Source organism: Cavia porcellus, unplaced genomic scaffold, assembly GCF_034190915.1.
Source record: "Cavia porcellus strain 051 isolate PalLab524CR breed Dunkin Hartley unplaced genomic scaffold, mCavPor4.1 scaffold_1, whole genome shotgun sequence".
Lineage (NCBI taxonomy): Eukaryota > Metazoa > Chordata > Mammalia > Rodentia > Caviidae > Cavia > Cavia porcellus.
The window spans coordinates 34,310,450-34,327,589 of NW_026947484.1; the positions used below are offsets into that span (position 1 = coordinate 34,310,450).

The following is a 17,140-nucleotide window of genomic DNA, read 5'->3' on the forward strand; positions in this document are numbered from 1 at the left end:
GAGGGTCCTTTGTGCTCTTCCCCTGTTGACCCTTCTCCATTCTTTTCCTGCCCCCTCCATTAGCCCACCACCTCCACCCCGAACTTTCCACCCACTCCCAGCCCTATTTTCTGTTTGTCTCTAAGACTCCAGACCACCACAGAACTGCATCTGAAGGTTTGGTGCTTGGCTTGTACAGGTATCCAAGGGTGGCCTTGTGAACATTTCTCTCCTCAAATGAAAATTGACACTGGAAGCCAGTTCTTTTCATGCACTGCTTGTGGTAACCAAAGCTCCCAGAAGATGCCACATGCTGGATCCAGGGACAAGTACCTGGATGGCACCTTGAGTTCATTCATATTCAGCCCCTTCGGGGGTTTGATGTTGCCTACCTTTGACCCCTGTATACTATACTATGAAAGCCAGGTTGGACGTCCACCAACAGAAACAGTCTCCTGCTCTGTAAAGATTTCAGGGCTCAGGGAGTCAAGACTGAGGCTTGCTGCCTATGGACACGGAAAGACTCTACCATGTTACTGAACCTGGTCTCTAATGGGGTGTAGTGATACTAACTTCAGGTTGTCTGAAAGTTTTTTGGGGGTCATACACCTCTGATGCCCTGCTCTGTGACTGATGTGAAGGTGATGACTTCTATCCCAGGCCATGTTCTGGGTGGGCCTTGTGCTGCAAATCCTCACTTGGCCGGGTGTTCCCATATTAGCTGCACCTGGGTCAACATGAACCCTGGTCAGTCCCTGGTAGCTATTCCAGCTATAATCTTAGGTAACCCACATGTATTGGAGCTGTGTCGTGAATCATGTTTTTTCATCACCTTTGTCCTGCATCAGAGATATTTTGCCTTTCCTCTGGTGAACCCACACCTATCATGTGCCATTCTGCATGTTGCCTAAACTGTACTATTTCACCCTGGCCTTAGATTCTGTCTTTTTGCCTTTTTAATGATTCCTGATCCTACTTCCAAGCCCTCCTCCTTTGTGGGCTTCTTATTTATTTCTCATTCCTCAGTTCTGATTCTGTGTGCCCAAGTTCTCCTGTCCAACCCTGTTTGCTTCTAATACAGCATTTGATCACAACCTGTTAGAAAGAAAAGCGCAGCAAACAGCATCTCAGAACTCTGAAGGGTGCTTTTATTTATTCTCTATTACTTCCATTGTGCGGCTGCTTCCTAAGTGATGTATGCAGTTATATTAATCTTCAACAGTACGTCAGAATCAGCACATTTCTACTTATCTCTGCATATCTATGTGGATAACCACATGGTAGCTAAAGTCATGGGACAGCGCTACATGCTGTTATCTTGCATACTCCCAGGACTGAATGATTTTGCTGTCTTGTTGTGCCTGAAAAAACTACAGTTTCCTGCTCTCGCTTGCTTCTTCATGGCCTCGCGCTCTGGCTTCTGTTCTTGTGTGATGGGGCTGGACATGACAGGCTCAGGCATGTTGGGTTCCCTCCAAGGAATTGGTTGGCGGCTGAAGTCTTGCAGGAAAAATGGGTTTTGCAGCTGATGTGGGGCCCTGCATTTGTTCACAGCAGAGGCAACAGGCTTCCTTCTGAGAGAGGCAGGTGGTAGTGTTTCCTGGCATGCAGCCTTAGATAGTGCAGACTGAGAAAGTCCAGGTTGTTTTGAGGTGGTCCAGTGTGGCTGATTGGCATTTTTCACGACTGGCTGAGCTGGTTTGACAGGACCCATCAGAGAGGTGTTGCCAGCTGCTGTTTGGGATGGCTGAGCTGTGTTGGAAGCAACAGGGTGGACAGGAAAAGCTACAGTGGGTCTCCTTGAGGTTAAAGCCTGTGGCCTTCTAGAAATAGGTCTTACCTGAGGCTTTTCTGGGCTGGGAAAGTGCAAAGATATTGACTTCACCTGTCCAGGTGGTGGGAGCTCACTCAGGGATGCAGATGACTCCTCTGCCTGGGTGCTGCTGTGCTGATTCAGGGGGTTGTCCTGAGCCCTTTTTGGGCCCCTTCCCTTCATGTGGGGCCCGCTGCCATAGTTTGTTTGTTGGCAATGACTTGCAATCTTTGCTCCTGGTTGATGTTCTTAGGACCCCATTTGAAAAATCCCCAGTTCTCTTATCAGTCTTCCTCCCTAGTGAGTGAAAAACCTTCCCAGACTCTAGAGTTTCAGAGGCTTCTTGGCCAAGTGCAAGTTGGTGTCCCTTGAACTTCATGTTAAAAGTGGTCAGCCTTTCTTTTTCCTTGAATTTGGGCCACAACTGCTTTCTCTCTAATGTTTGCTTGCTTTTGGGTCTCATTCTCTTGACCCTAGCTTGCCCACAGTGCTCAGTTTGAGTAATCATGGTGGATATTAAACTCAGCTCAACTGCATCCATGGGAGCCCTGTCGTTGGTCTCTTCACTGAAAATGAGCTGTATTCTGTGAACAAGCTCTCAGAGGCCTTCAGATGAAGTTTAGTCTCAAGAGCTCCAGTGACTGACCTGGAAGTTTTCTGTCTGTTCTTCACTGGCAGCAAGGAGACCTTTGTAATGCCTGAGTTCTTCTGAACCTGATTCACCTTGGTAAATCCAGTGTCTTGGGTTTTGATGGTTGTTGGATGCCTGAACAGGTCAAGATTGCCAAAGTAATTAAATATGTGTAGAAGTTGATTATCCTCTATGAGGGCTGCGACATCTGCTCAAACTGGGATAGACTCAATCCTATTGCAGAGAGCTCCTTAGTCCTGGAAACTAGAGCAGCACTTTCCCCAAAGGCCTGCATCCGAAACAGGCTTTTCTTGTCTTGGAGGCTCAGTGGAGGCCAGAAGCTCAGGAAGGTCAGGGATCACTAAGGAGAATAAAGGGGATTTTTGTTGCTTATTAGAATCTGGTGGACTCAATTCCAGATACTGCAGTGCATAGAGAACCTGGTTTGAGGCTTGCCACCCCAGAGATGCTGATGTCCTTCGGGAAGTTTTCCTCACTGAAAAGCAGTCGGGGAAAACATCTATCTGCTGAACGAGTTGCTTCTCCTTCATTCCTGTACATCCCTCAGGAGCCCACCAACAGTCAGCAAGGTCTTTCCATCAGCTTTTCCTATGGACCATGGTCAGGACCCCACTTCAGTAGCTGGGAAGTAATTGTTTGGCTTTTTCCTGCTTATCACCTGCTATCTTGTTTTATAGCTTTCCTTTTAGGTCCTAGGATTGTTCTTATTCAAAGGAAATGTGAAAGTGATGATTTTTAGAACAGGACATGGGCACAGTGGTAGAGCACTGTGTACTATGCACAAGATCCTGTTCGCCAGCTCGCGTAGGCCATATCATTCACACACACACACACACACACACACACACACGGGAGGGAAAGAGACAGACAGATGCAGAGACAGAGAGACAGAGAGAGACGGAGAGACAGAAAGAGATCCTATCATGTGGACTTGGTGCTCTCTATTCCTTTGCTAGTAGAAGAATGCTTCTTGCTGTGGAGCAGGAGAAAAGGAGATCTTCCTCATATGAAATATGAGCAGGATAAATTTCAAGCTCAATGCTTTGGACATTGTAAAGGCTGATACATTGTGTCAACTTGAGAAATTTATAAACTTAACTATATACCTCAGCAGTTCCACATCCTAAAGTGTAGAGGACAAGTCCCGGGGCAGCTATTTTATGCTCCAAGATGATGTAATGATCGATTCTTGCTGTCAACTGGAGAAGTTTAGAAGTTTAAGTAACTCGATGAGGGTCCAGTTTGTGCGAGAGGAGGGCACAGAGATGTTGTCAGTGACATACCCATTCTAGGTGAATAGCCTCCATAATATAAGGCAGAAAAAAGGCTTGTTCTTCCTTTTCCCTCTGGTCACTTTTGCTGTCTTCTGCCACCTTATCATGCCACCCTGCCTTGGAGCCAGCTAATTCTGGACTGAAACCTCTACAAACTGTAAGCTAAATAAATCTTTCCTATCTTAATTTGAAGCTGTTTGATATTTTGTCTCAGCAACTAGAAAAAAAGAACCAAGACAGAAGACCAACACAGACAGGATATCTGAAATACTGGGTCATAAATATTGGCAAAAGTGAAGGAAAATGCAATAGTCCTTGAATAGTTTGAAGTATCTTGCAAAGGGACCACAGCCACAGAAGAGTAAATAAGATTGTTTACAAGGTGGAGATATAGGGGGACTGATTTACAAGAGCTCTGAAAAGTGCAAATATCTCAGTGGGCTCCCTGGAGGCTGGAGTATCTTCATTGCATTAGGTATGACCAAAGTGTGACATGCATTTCCTTCTTACAGAGACTTTAAGTGGAGGAGCTGAGCAAAAGCAGCAGGTGAAGTCTTAGCAGTGAAATTCTATGGATCTGTAAATTCATCACTACCTCGCTGCAAAGTCAGCTCCCTTAAAAATGCCAAGCTGATTCCTTTCCCTTCTTACTCTGTGGAAACTTGTTTCTGTGCTGGCTTCAGCAGTCCCCTAATATTGCAAGGCAGAAGTGGTGAATGGTGTTATAACATTTGTGGGCCCAACCTTCTTTAGTATCACCACTATTTTTGGTTGAGGGGCAGAGGCTCTGCTTCTTCTGCAGGATACACAGCCACAGGGTTGCATACAAAGGCCAAGTTACCCAGATGACAGAGACCCAATTGCATCCTGATTGTTGTAGAAAACCTGGCTTCTTTGTTGGTAGGCAAGGTACAGTCTGTGTCCGTGATTTGGAAATGTGTGGTGGTGATGTCTCCTGAACCAGGCTAGTGGATGGCAATGGGTACACTGGGATGGTGGCACTAGGAAGAGCTGTCATGGCTCTGAAAGAAAGTCCTGTACCTGCTCAGTGACAGTCACAAGTGGGGAAGACCTGTGTTTTGCATTTCTTGTGAGATTCCACTGGCAAGTACTTGGAGAGGAGGCAACTAAGGCAAATATCTGGGTTTGGTCAGTAACTCCAAAGACCTGCTTGTGCTAGTGTTGGTAACCACAGGAACCAGCTGTAATTGGGTAGAAACAGGTGACCAAAGGTGAAAGCAGGAGCCATACTGAGTGAATGGCTGCAGCTGACATGTTAGATGAGTCGTAGGCACTTCCTGCTAAGGGAGCCACTTTGCTCTCCAGAGGAAGTGAGAGCTGCCAAGATCTGGAGGTTCCAAAAGATGACACATTGCCCATATTTTCTGTAGGAAGCAAGAGGGCCATGAAAACATGGGTGACACTGACAAATTTTCATTGTATTTCAGTACCAGGACTATCTATTCTAAGGGTCTCATAATTAGGAAACCTGTGATATCAGTATTTAGTGAGATGTGAGCAATCAAATATTTTAGGTAGACTTTAAGCACTGGGCTGGTTTGCAACTCTTCTCATTAACCCACCTTCCACCTGGCTCACCAAAGACCCTGCATGAGTGCAAAAGCCTTCTCCCTACTCTATGCTGCCCTCGAGTCTGCACCCACACTGGCTTACGACCCTAAGTGGTGAATTTGAAGCCTTTCACACATAGGAAACCCTTAAAAATTTTGTAACCTTACCAGTTATGAGGACACTGACATGAGAGAGGCCCCATGGGCTTGTTCAAGTTCTCCCATGGTTTACTATTGGGAGCAGCTTACTGAGACTAATTCCCCTTGTCAGAGCTTTGTGTGCTAAGCATAGGTCATAACCAGGAGGAAAGAAATTTTCACTTAGGCTTTTCTGTTACTCACTTGCCAGGTGAGAGTATGGTTGTTGCCATTTTTGTCTTAGGTGTCTCATTCAGCAGGTACAGAGCCCTCCCTGTCTCCCAGGAGTCATTTAATAATCCTGGATGGTTGGTGAATGGCAAGAGACATTCTTTCCCTTCTTCAAATATAGCTTTTAACTTAGTCACTGGTGACTACCTGAGGGTTAGTTTCTCAAAAACTGATTGTGGGAGACTAGGTGTGATGGCCCACACCTATAATCCTAGCAATTGGCAGCCCATGGCAGAAGGATCACTATGAGTTTGAGGCCAGCCTGAACTACATAGTAAATTCAAGGCCAGACTGAATAGCATAGTGAGATTTTTTACGAAAGAAAGAAAGAGAAAGGAAAGAAGGAAAAGAACAGAAAAAAAAAATTGATTTGGGGAAGACAAACTTTCTACGTTACTTATCTACAAAATGGTCATCCAAATAAGCTCAGTGACAGTTCGCCCATGAGTGCAATGGACATATTACAAGTGATTTGCTTAGACGAGATAAAAGAGGTCCTGGAAATGTAGAAAGTAAAATGAAGAGCTTATATAATCACAGAATGAAAAGGAAGATGCAGATGATAATGAAAACTGAGGTACAAACATGAAAGCACATTTCATTTACCAGATGTCTAGTAAGCATAAAGTAATAGTGAATTTAAGAAGAAATAAAGTGCTGTAGAGGTACAACATAAGGAAAGTGAACATGATTTACTCTGTAGTAGGGAACTCTATAAACCAAACACAGGCCACGCTGGACCATGATTTTTAATGCAGTTATCTGTAGCACCTTCCAGCAGAGAAAAAATTTCAGTGAAAAATGTGTGCAATTCTGAAATGGCAATAGACATTAACATGTTGGTAGTCATAACTTTTGTATTGCAATGTTTTAGTTACTCTCATTGCTGAGACAAATACCTGACATGCAAAGCTAAAGAGAGGAAAAGTTTATTTAGCTCTCAGTTCATAAAGATTTCAGTCCATAATTGGCTGTCTCCATGGCTCGTGGCAGAGGGGCAGCAGTTCATGGTGGCAGAAGACAGCAAAAGCAACAAGAGAAGGAGAGAGGAAAAATCCCTCTTTGTACTTTATATTATATGTAGACTCCCTAGCCTAGGGCAGGCATAGCACTCACACCCTTAATCCCAGTGCCTTTAATCCTTTCATCTTAATCCCAGCATTATACTGTGAATCAGTCACACTATAGATTCAGCTAACTCCAAAAAGCCCCATCTAAAAGTACACAATGCTTTGGTAGGATATCTAGACACAAACTATAACCTCAGCTTTTTAAAAATTCTATGTCTTTTTTTTTTTAATGTAAGATAAGGTCTCACTAACTTGTATTACCAAGACACTGCTTATAAATATAAAACAAAGCACGCAAATGCAAATCACAAAATTGGCTTACATGGCTGAAGGCTTGGTGGTGGAAGCCAGAGTCTACTCTACAAGCCTGGAGGTGACCTGAAGGCTTGGTGGTGGAAGCCAGAGTCTACTCTACAAGCCTGGAGGTGACCTGAAGGCTTGGTGGTGGAAGCCAGAGTCTACTCTACAAGCCTGGAGGTGACGTCCAAGATGGTGAAGATGAACCCCTGGAAGAAACACTCTGCTTCCTCATTTCCCCTTTATACCATCCAGGCTGAGTGTTGCCCTAAGGTGGGTCTTCTACACCTCGGAGTAGAGTTGCTGAGCCAATTTACACTTCTAAGCCTCTCAAATCCACACAATCCATCAATCATTACATAGCTTTCAACAGAGACTTTCTGAGCACTCCAAGGCAGTGGTTTTTCTCAAGCCCAAGGAGTGAATCAGTTCATTTTCAAAACGATTTAGTTTACAAAACAGTGTGAAAAAAAAAAAAAAAACCACTGATGATTGTTTCCCTGGCCTGACAACTTTTGAATATCTTGTAACAATCATGTATGAAATACATTTCTAAAATGTTCACATTCAAAAATTATCAAGTGCCATCAGTGCTGCAAGAAGCAACCAGTGGAACCTGACATACACCTTCACAGCCAATACACTATTCCACTCATTTAAAATGTCATTTCCCTATATGTTAAATATCTATATGCCTTTGCAGTAGTTTTTCAGAATTTTCCAGGCCTTTGAAGCTTTCAAAAATCCCTTTCTCTGTACTTCTTTTCATCAACTTCTAGATCCATCCCACAGAGAAATCTATGTAGAGAAATCCATCTCCCAGAGAAAGTTGACCACCTGGAAAAAAGATTTTACCAGTGGATTTTCTCACCAGAATCCAGCTGCACACTCATTAGCAGCTCTACCATGATTCACTTTATTCCAGCTTCAACAGAACACAGGGGAAAGATGACTCCTCAAATCTAGGGACTGGCTAACCAGTGGATCAAAGCAAAGGTAACCTCTAACAAGGTGGGCTGGCTGCAAAGGCCTCTTCCTTGTGCCATTTGCCCCTCCCTAACTCTGCTGCTAAGCCCTTGTGATCTCTTCTGTGACCTTGCTAAATTCAAATCTTATTTATTCCTCCTTTCCTCAGTTCTTATACTGTATGCCCATGTTCTGTGATCCAACTGTTAAGTTCCTTCTTCCTAATGCATTTGATCCACACCTTTATGAAAGAACTCACAAAAAACAGCAACTCAGAACTCAAATGGATGCTTTATTTACTATGTATCACTTCTACTGTACTCCTCCCTTGAACAGTATGTGGTTATGTTAACCTTCAATAGTACATCAGAATCATTAAGTGTCTATTTATCTCTCTACATATCTATGTGGGTAAGCGCTTGGTAGCCAAGACAATCAGACAGTGCTGTTGCCTCTTATCTTGAGTAGCCATAGTATTGAGCAACTTCCCTGTCTGCCTCTCTCTGCCTGAAAAACTGCAGTTTCCCTAAGGAGGTGCATTTGGCTGCCAGCTCCCGCTCTTGCTGAGCCTGCCTCTTCATGGCCTCGCGCTCTGGCCTCTGTTCTTCTGTAATGGGGCTGGACTTAACAGGCTCAGGCACGTTGGGTTCCCTCCAGGGAATCGGTTGGCGACTAAAATCTTGCAGGAAAAATGGGTTTTGCAGCTGAGGTGGGGCCCTGCATTTGGTCTCAGCAGAGGCAACAAGCTTGCTTTTGAGAGAGGCAGGTGGTAGTGTTTCCTGGCATGCAGCCTTAGATAATGCAGACTGAGAAAGTCCAGGTTGTTTTGAGATGGTCCAATGTGGCTGATTAGCATTTTCCAGGACTGGCCTAGCTGGTTTGAAAGGACCCATCAGAGAGGTGTTGCCAGCTGCTGTTTGGGATGGCTGAGCTGTGTTGGAAGCAACAGGGTGGACAGGGAAAGCTACAGCGGGTCTCCTTGAGACTAAAGCCTGTGGCCTTCTAGAAATAGGTTTTACCTGAGGCTTTTCTGAGCTGGGAAAGTGCAAAGGTATTAACCTCACCTGCCCAGGTGGTGGGAGCTCACTCAGGGATGCAGATGACTCCTCTGCCTGGGTGCTGCTGTGCTGGTTCCTAGCACTCTCAGGCCCCTTCCCCTCATGTGGGGCCCCCTGCCATGGTTTGGCCGCTGGTGATTTCTTGGAGTCTTTGGTGGAATTCAGTGTTCCCCGTGCCCAGGAGGGAAAGGGCCCTGCTGTCTTATCTCTCTTCCTCCCTAAGGGATAGAAAACCTGCACAGACTCCAGCATATGCATACCTAGGCAGGTTCGAGGTACTTTAAAGACATCTTGGCCAAGTGCAGGTTGGCGTCTTTTGCGCTTCGAGTTGGAAATGTTTGGCCTTTCCTCTTCCTTGAGTTTGAGCCCCAACTGCTTCCTCTCTGGCATTTTCTTACTTTTGTTTTCTCTTGTTCTCTTGGTCCTAGTTTTCCCACCTCCATTAGCTTGATTGGTCCTGCCAAATGCTACACTCAGGGGTTTGTTGTTCTTCAGCTCAGCCATGTCCATGGAAGTCCTATCCCTGGTGTCTTCACTGCAAATGAGCTCTTCTCCCTTTAACAGGCCCTCAGGGGTCTTCAGTTGGACTTTCCCTGCAGGAGCTTCAGTGATTAGGCTGGAGGCTTTATGTTTGTTCTTCCTCACTTGAGGTGAAGGACGCTTTGTGATACCTGAGTTCTCTTGCATGTTTTTCACCTTGTTTACTCCAGTTTCTTGGGCTTCAATGACTATGGGGTGGTTGCACTGGTCAAAGTCATCCAAAGAATGGACTATCTGGGGGAGATGAATGTTCTCCACCAAGACTGCAACATCTGCCCACCCCGGACTACACTCACTTTCCTCATCAAGATTCCCTCTGTCCTGGTGATTTAGGTGGCACTTGCCCCAGAGGACATCCCCAGAACCAGTGTTTTCTTGTATTGGAGGCTGAACAGAGCTGGTCAGTTTGAGAGGGTCCTGGATCACTAATGAGGGCTTAGGAAGATCTTGATTGCCTACCAAGATCTGGTGGACATCTAGAAGCATTGAAAGCTTGCTTCTCACCTCATCGCAGCTCTTCTCTGGTTGTTCCTGGCTTGTATCCAAGGCCAAGAGTTGAGTGGAAGTCTGCAAAGGATCTCTTCTTGAAATGTCTCCAACCTCAGCTGAAGGGCTTCTCTTGAGAACAGCAGCACTTCTGATACTGCAGGACTCGAGGAATTCCAGGGGTCCTGGCACATATGGTGCCTGGCTTGGGGCTTGCCAGTGCAGGGATGTCTGTATTTCTGGGGAAGTTTTATTCACTGAAAAAGAATCAAGGAAAACATCAATCCCTGCTGAATGAGTTGCTCCTCTTTACTCTAGCTCAACGTTCGATAAACAATCAACAGAGCCTTTTCATCAGCTCTTCTTAATAATCATAGTCAAGACCTTATTTCAGGAGCTAGGAGGTAATTGTTCTGCTTTTTTTCCACTTATTACCTGATGTCTTTGCTTCATGGCTTTCCTTTTAGTTCCTGGAATTGTTCATAGTCAAAGAAAACTAACAGTGCTTTTTAGAATAAGGCATGGTTTGGGCACAGTGGTAGAGCACTGTGTACTACACTCAAGGCCCTGTTCTCTGTTCCATGTACAACATTCTCTCTACAAAACACACACACACACACACACACACACACACACAAACAGGTGTGCAAGCACTCATACATATATGCTCTCACAGAGAGAGTTCTTCAAGTGTAGAGTCCTGTTGGTTCCACTCTGTGTGGTCTACTCTCTAGCTGACCCAAGAATACTTTTTGCCATGAATGAAGTAGGAGATACAGGAGATTTTCCTCATGTAAAATGCAACAGGATAGATATTGATGCGTGTGCTTTGGACAGGATCTCTGAAACACAGGTTCACAAATCCTGGTGAAAATGGAGGAAGATGACACCTGTCTTTGCCACTGTATGTTTTGAAGTGTTCTCTAAACAGATCACAGCAATAAAAGAATGAAGAAAATTGCTTTTGGAGGAAAAGTAAAGGGAAAACTCATCCACAAAAGCTCTGAAAAGTGTGGTCTGTCTCTTAAGGGGCTCATGAGGGTCTCTTCAGTGTAGCAGGGATGGCTATTATGTTGTTGTACATTCCCTATTTATTGAACCTGGAAGTGGAGTGACCTGAGCTAAGGTAGTTGGCAAAATTTCAGGGTTGAAATTTCACCTCTCTGCATTCATGAGCACCCAGATGAAGATTCGACCCTCCCCATAATGCTGACTTTATTCCTTTCCCTTCCTGCTCTTGGTACCCACCTTAGAAATTTGTTGGTTGCCATATTTGCTTGAGCAGTTTCTGACTATAGATGGCAGAAGTGAAGATGTGCTATGATATTGTGAGCTATACTTCCTTTAGTACTATCATTATTTCTGGTTGAAGGACACAGGCCCTGCTCCCTATGCAGGACCCACAGTCATATATTTGCATGCAGGGTTCAAGCTCTCCAGACAGGGGAGGCTCCACTGCACCCCAGTTGTAATAATAACTATGCCTCTGATTTTCAATGTGGTGGTGGTGTCCCCTGAATCAGGCTGGTCAAAGATTGGAGATACCAAGATAATAACTTTGGGATCAACTGTCATGCTGGGTCCTGGTCAGTGACAGTCACTGCAAAAGGCTCAAAGAACAGATAACTGTTTTCAGAGCTTCACTTAGATCTTACTGCCAAATACCTGGAGATGACGGGGCTGAAATGTATATCTGGCTCTGGCCAGTAGCCCCAAACCTATTTGTACTACAGTGTTGCTACAGATAGGCTGTCACAGTGACTGCTCAGAAGTAGGTGACAGAAACTGAGGGAAGGAGTCATATAGAATGCAGAGCTGAAGCTCACAGTCTGGAAGAGTTGAAGATGTCCTGCTTAGGAACCAGGTTGGCTCACAGGATAATGTGAGAGCAGCTGGGGACTGGAACTTCCAAAAATGACAGATTGAGGACATTTTCTGTGGGAAGCCAGATGTGGTGGCACATGCTTATAATGCCAACACTTTAGAGGCTGAGGTAGGACAATTGCCATGAGCTCAAAGCCAGCCTAAACTGCATAGTGAGACCCTGTCTCAAACAAACAAACACAACAAAAAAGGACAACAAAATGGATGAGATTGACAAATTCTTACTCTATTTAACCAGCAAGATTATGTATCCTAAGGTTCTTGTAATCAAAATGTTTGTGACACCAGTATTCAGTGAGATGCCAGCGAAGACTTTCAGGTGGCCTTTCAGTACTTGAGTGGTTTAGAACTCTTTGCATGAACTGCCTGTTTCCCACCATGCTCACCAAAGATCCAAGGGGTCTCATTCATACATTCAGCCTTTTTCTTCTCTGTGCTTTGAGCCTCTACTCAGTCTGACTCATGAACCTGAGTGGTGGATGTTAAATCTTTCAGACCTAGGAGATCCTTAGAGAAATTATAACCTTATCAGTTGTAAATGCGGCCTGTGACATGAGAGAGGCCCCATGGACTTGTCCACATTCTCCAAAGGCTTACTACTGGGGGCAGGTTACAGAGCCTGACTCCCCTGTCAGAGTTCAGTGTGCTGAGCACAGGCCAGAAAGGAGGAGGAAAGAAACTGTTTACCCAGGTATTTTTCTTACTCACTTGATAGGAGACAATACAGCTCTTGTTGTTCAATGTCTCATTCTGCAGGTGCAGGGCCCTCCCTGTCTCCAGGGGTTTATTTATAACCCGAGGTGGATGTTAAATTGCAGGGATCATTCTTTGCCTTCTCCAAGTCTACCTTCTACTCCTAAGTCACTGACTACCCAAGGGTTGGTTTCTCAAGAAGTGTCTTAGGGAAGAAAAATATCCTTTTAAGTTTCTGGCCTCTAAGTTACTCATCTCAAGGTGGTCATCCAAATAAGCAGAGTGGCAGTTCACTCATGAGTGGAAGGGACATAGTACACAGGATTTGCATAGATGGAAATAGTAGAGGTGCTGGAAATGTAGAAAGTAAAATGAGGAACTACAGCAGCACAGAATGAAAAGGCAGATGCAGATGATAATGAAAAGTGAGGTACAAACAGCAAGCACATTTCTTTACCACTTGTCTAGCAAGCATGAAAGAACAGTGAATTTAGGAAGAAACGAAGTGCTGTAGAGGTGCAACATCAGGAAAGTGAACATGATTTACTCTGTAGTAGGGAACTCAATAAACCAAAAACAGACCACAGACAGTGATTTTTAATGCAGTTCTCCCAAATCCACGTAGTCAGAGAAAAGATGTCAGGGTGAGTTGTGTAAAATGCCTGAAATGGCAATAAATGTGAACATGTTGGTAGCCATAAATTCTGTATTGTAATAAAACCTGATACTGAATGTGGGCATGGTGGTGTGTGTCTGTAGTTCAGGAGGTTGAGGTAGGATCATTCCTTCAACCCAGAATTTGGAAGTCAGACTGGACAACCTAGTCAGACCCCATCTCAAAGAGAAACAAAAACAAAACAGAAATGAAAGAAGGCAAAAACAACTGCACAGCTCAGTATGCAAAGTAAGTGTAAAGGAATTCAGTTATTGTGCTCATTCCTATTTGTTTTGAATATCATCATCAACCGTGGAATAATGCTCATCCCTTGAGAGAGGTTTTACACTTGATATCATCACATAGCAAGCTGCGGAAGAAACACTGAAGCAGAAATGAAGTTTTTCATTTCTCCTCCCAACCTAGCAAATAATCATCTTAAACATTTGGGAATATACGTCCCTCCTAAAGCCTAACAAATCCATCACTGTTAGAACATAATGAAAGTGATATTTTTTTTTCCTTTCTGCTCAGTATTTTTGTTTTTTTTTTTTAAATCTTCCTACATGTTACTTAGTTAGTGGTATAGTAAATATGGTTATCTCTTCTTTTTAAATTTTTTTTTTGTCTGTTTGTCTTGCAGTATTGGCTAAGGAACCCAGCAGCACTGTTCTACTGGCCTCCATTTCCAGTCTCTCTCTCTCTCTCTCTCTCTCTCTCTCTCTCTCTCTCTCTCTCTCTCTCTCTCTCTGTTGGTTAGGCTTGGAAAGGGCCTCACTATTTAGCCAGGCTGACCTTCAACTTGTGAGCCTCCTTCCTCAGTCTCCCATGTAACTTTGACCACAAAGGTTAAAATAATTCTTTTAATGGTAGAAAATCTCACAGGAGCTCCCAAATTTGCTTTAGATAAATGCAATATGAGAGATTTGAAGTTTGACATTGTCTTTTTATATGTGGGCAGACATTTCTTTTGATTCTTGGTGTCAAACCAGTTCATGAGTGTATATATGTTAACAAAGATGTTGCTACCAAATACCAAACATACAGTCTGTTTTATGAAGAAAAGTGTCACAAAGATAACTAATAGCTTTTGCCTGAAACTTACTGAGCACTCACAGGCAGTGGCTTTTCTGACACACAAAGAGTGAGAAACATCATTTAAAAAAAAAAACATTTAGTTTAAAAATCAATGTAAAATAGAGTACTGAAAACTGTTTCCCTGGCCCTCTGGATGATGACAATTTTAGCACATATGTAGAAAGAATCTTGTGTGAAACATCTGAAATGTTTTTATCCAAGAACTATCAGGTGGCAATCCTGTTGAAAGAAGTTGTAGGAATAAAAGAGCCAAAAAGTGTGACATTTATGACAAGATGCTTTCTCCAGGGGAAGCCCTATGGTAGTTTCCTTCTGAGACCACTAAAGGAAACATTTGCCTTACCAGCTTCATTTTGCCCTTGTCTGATATTTGGCTGTGTTATTTCTGTGGCCACTTCATGTCTTTGGTTGTCATCAAGATTGCTTCCCAACCTATCACTTTCTTTACTGGACAATGTCTCTGTGACCTCCATCACTTTTCTTTTTTGTTGTTTTCTCATCTCTCATTCTATATATTTTCTTCTTTGTCTCTCACTGATCTAGGCAGTTTGCTTTTACCTGGGCTTCATGGAAACCCTTCCAATTGTTCTCCCCTTTGAGTATCTGCCTGGGTACATCTCAGATCATGGCCCTGGTGTCCCCGTCTGTTTTTTCACCAAGTTCAGACAGAAATCTCTGTAACATGTGAATAGGCCACTTTGAAGGGCACCACAGTGGAAGTGGAAATACTGTAGTAGGGAGACTATCAGTGATGAAACATTTTGGCATACAGTTGCTGTTTTCTATTCCATCTAGATTATTTTTCTCATTTATGTGGGACCAAATGCACTTACGAAATCTATTTCTAGAAATAGATTCTCTGTTTTCATGGCCTTTAACACCAGTGTTAGAATAGGAAGGGAAACAGCACAAGCAATCATTCAATCTCAAGGAACAAATGGGGAAACAGTTTTGTGAGAGAGTAAACCATCTGTCCAAGTTATATCCCTGTAAAAGGTTCAAGCCATGAGTGAAAGTAAGTCTCTAGATTTCTAGTTCAAGATTTTCTGTGGTTCCAGGACTCTGGAGGCTGAGGCAGGTGTTTGATCTCCACTAGAAAACTGACTTGGGAACGGAAGGAATATGTAACACCAAAGACCTTTGAATTTAACTGGCCTTACCTGACATGGTCAGAGAAGGAGCTACAATAATTGTAGATAACAAGGATGAAGAGACATTCCTGGAGGATGTCTGGGAGGCTGAGGCTGAAGCAAACAAGTGTTCAGGAGGGACAGCGCTGGTGGTGGTTCACTGGGATGGCTTCACTTCAGACAACTCCACAGAAGCCTCAAGATTCTCCCAAGGAGTGGTAAGTTTGGTGGTTGGATGATGTCACAAAGCAGGCAGTTGAGAGCTCTGAGATAGCCAATAGGAAGGCCAGATTCACAACTGGAAGATGAGATTGGGTGCACAGGCCACAGGATACTCAGAATACTATAGTACATACAAGATTAAGGGAGCTCTAGGGTAGATAGACGTGAGTATACCACTTACCCCAGCATACCTATCTTAGAGAGAACACCAAACTGTTTCTTTTAAATTGTCTTTAATAAAATTATTTTATTACATATATTATGTTTCATACAACAATGACTAATATTCTCTCAATAACTGTGTGGAGTTAAAATCCTTGGGGAAGAGGGAAAGAGACTCCTAGATGGAACACACTGTTCTGAAAGCATCTTGGGCCATGTGATTACTGAACTTACTACAGCTTTCATAGACCAGAGGAAGGGACTAGAGCACTGCTTGAGGTACCTGGTTGAAGAGGAGGGTGAAAGTCCATTGAGTGCATCTTGTAGGGAATGATGTGGTCCAAGGCTCTTTTTGAGCTGGACTGAGCCACACCAAGTAGACTCGCATCTCTGTCCTGCTCTCAGTCTCTCATCTGCTTCACTGTAGAGCTTTTTCCTTGTGTAAGTCTTCATTTTGCTTTCCTACACTCAGAGGTGTTATTTCCTATTAGCTGCCACAAAGGATATGTGAATGTGTACGTAGTTATGTATGTTGTGATAGTTAACTGATTGTGCCCTCTTGAGTGAGAAACACCTAACTAAATTGGATTGGCATAGTTCTGTTGTGGCTGAAGGGGTTTACTTAAGGATGATCCACCCTGGGTAGCCTTGTGGGCTGAATGGAACAAAAGAGAAGTGAAGAAGGAAAGCTTGGCTCTGTGTCTTCAGAGGGGCTCCAGGATTTGCCTTCAACTTCAAAGCCTTGGACTCATCTCTTGGGTTTCAGTGCAGACCCTTCAGCCTCCAGATACAGACTTGCACGGTACTCAACAATGGAGGCCTTCAAACTTTGACTATATTCTTTATATCTCCAGTGCACAGACAACACTTTTGCACTCTTCCATATCTGATTTATAGGTGGTTATTATAAGTTTACCTTGCAAATCTTTCTATGTTTATATATCCTGTATAAAATCAGTTTCTCTAGTGAATGCTGGTGAGTTCATATGTACTAATTTATTTGTATTTTATTAGTATATGTTTTCAGTGTATAATGTTTGCATCCCCAATGAGCAGTTGGTACATGTACAGAGAACATATTCATTACCTTCTTCCCTCTTCTACCTCTGCTATCTTTCCATCTCTTGTTCCCTCCCCGTTAGTGTCCCAGTTCCTTCTTCACTGACCTTTCGGTACTCACCCTATTCTTGCTCCAAGCTAATGTATTTCCCACCACCATTG

At 43.6% G+C, this 17,140-nt stretch overlaps 2 protein-coding genes across 2 annotated transcripts in view; one reads left to right on the top strand and one right to left on the bottom strand.

Moving 5' to 3' along the window:
* LOC100731299 (stereocilin) overlaps positions 1-17,140 on the top strand; it is a 49,813-nt gene that overhangs the window by 22,433 nt on the left and 10,240 nt on the right. Inside the window, exon 5 of the mRNA XM_023565888.2 lies at positions 2,821-3,044. Coding sequence (XP_023421656.1) covers positions 2,821-3,044 — 224 coding nt within the window. The remainder of the gene's footprint in view (positions 1-2,820; positions 3,045-17,140) is intronic.
* On the bottom strand, positions 8,288-15,752 carry CUNH2orf78 (chromosome unknown C2orf78 homolog). Its single transcript, XM_063246774.1, has 2 exons — positions 15,566-15,752; positions 8,288-10,332 (listed from the first exon to the last, which is right to left on the bottom strand). The coding sequence occupies exons 1-2, from the start codon at positions 15,570-15,572 to the stop codon at positions 8,447-8,449; spliced, it is 1,893 nt and encodes a 630-aa protein (XP_063102844.1). The 5' UTR covers positions 15,573-15,752; the 3' UTR covers positions 8,288-8,446.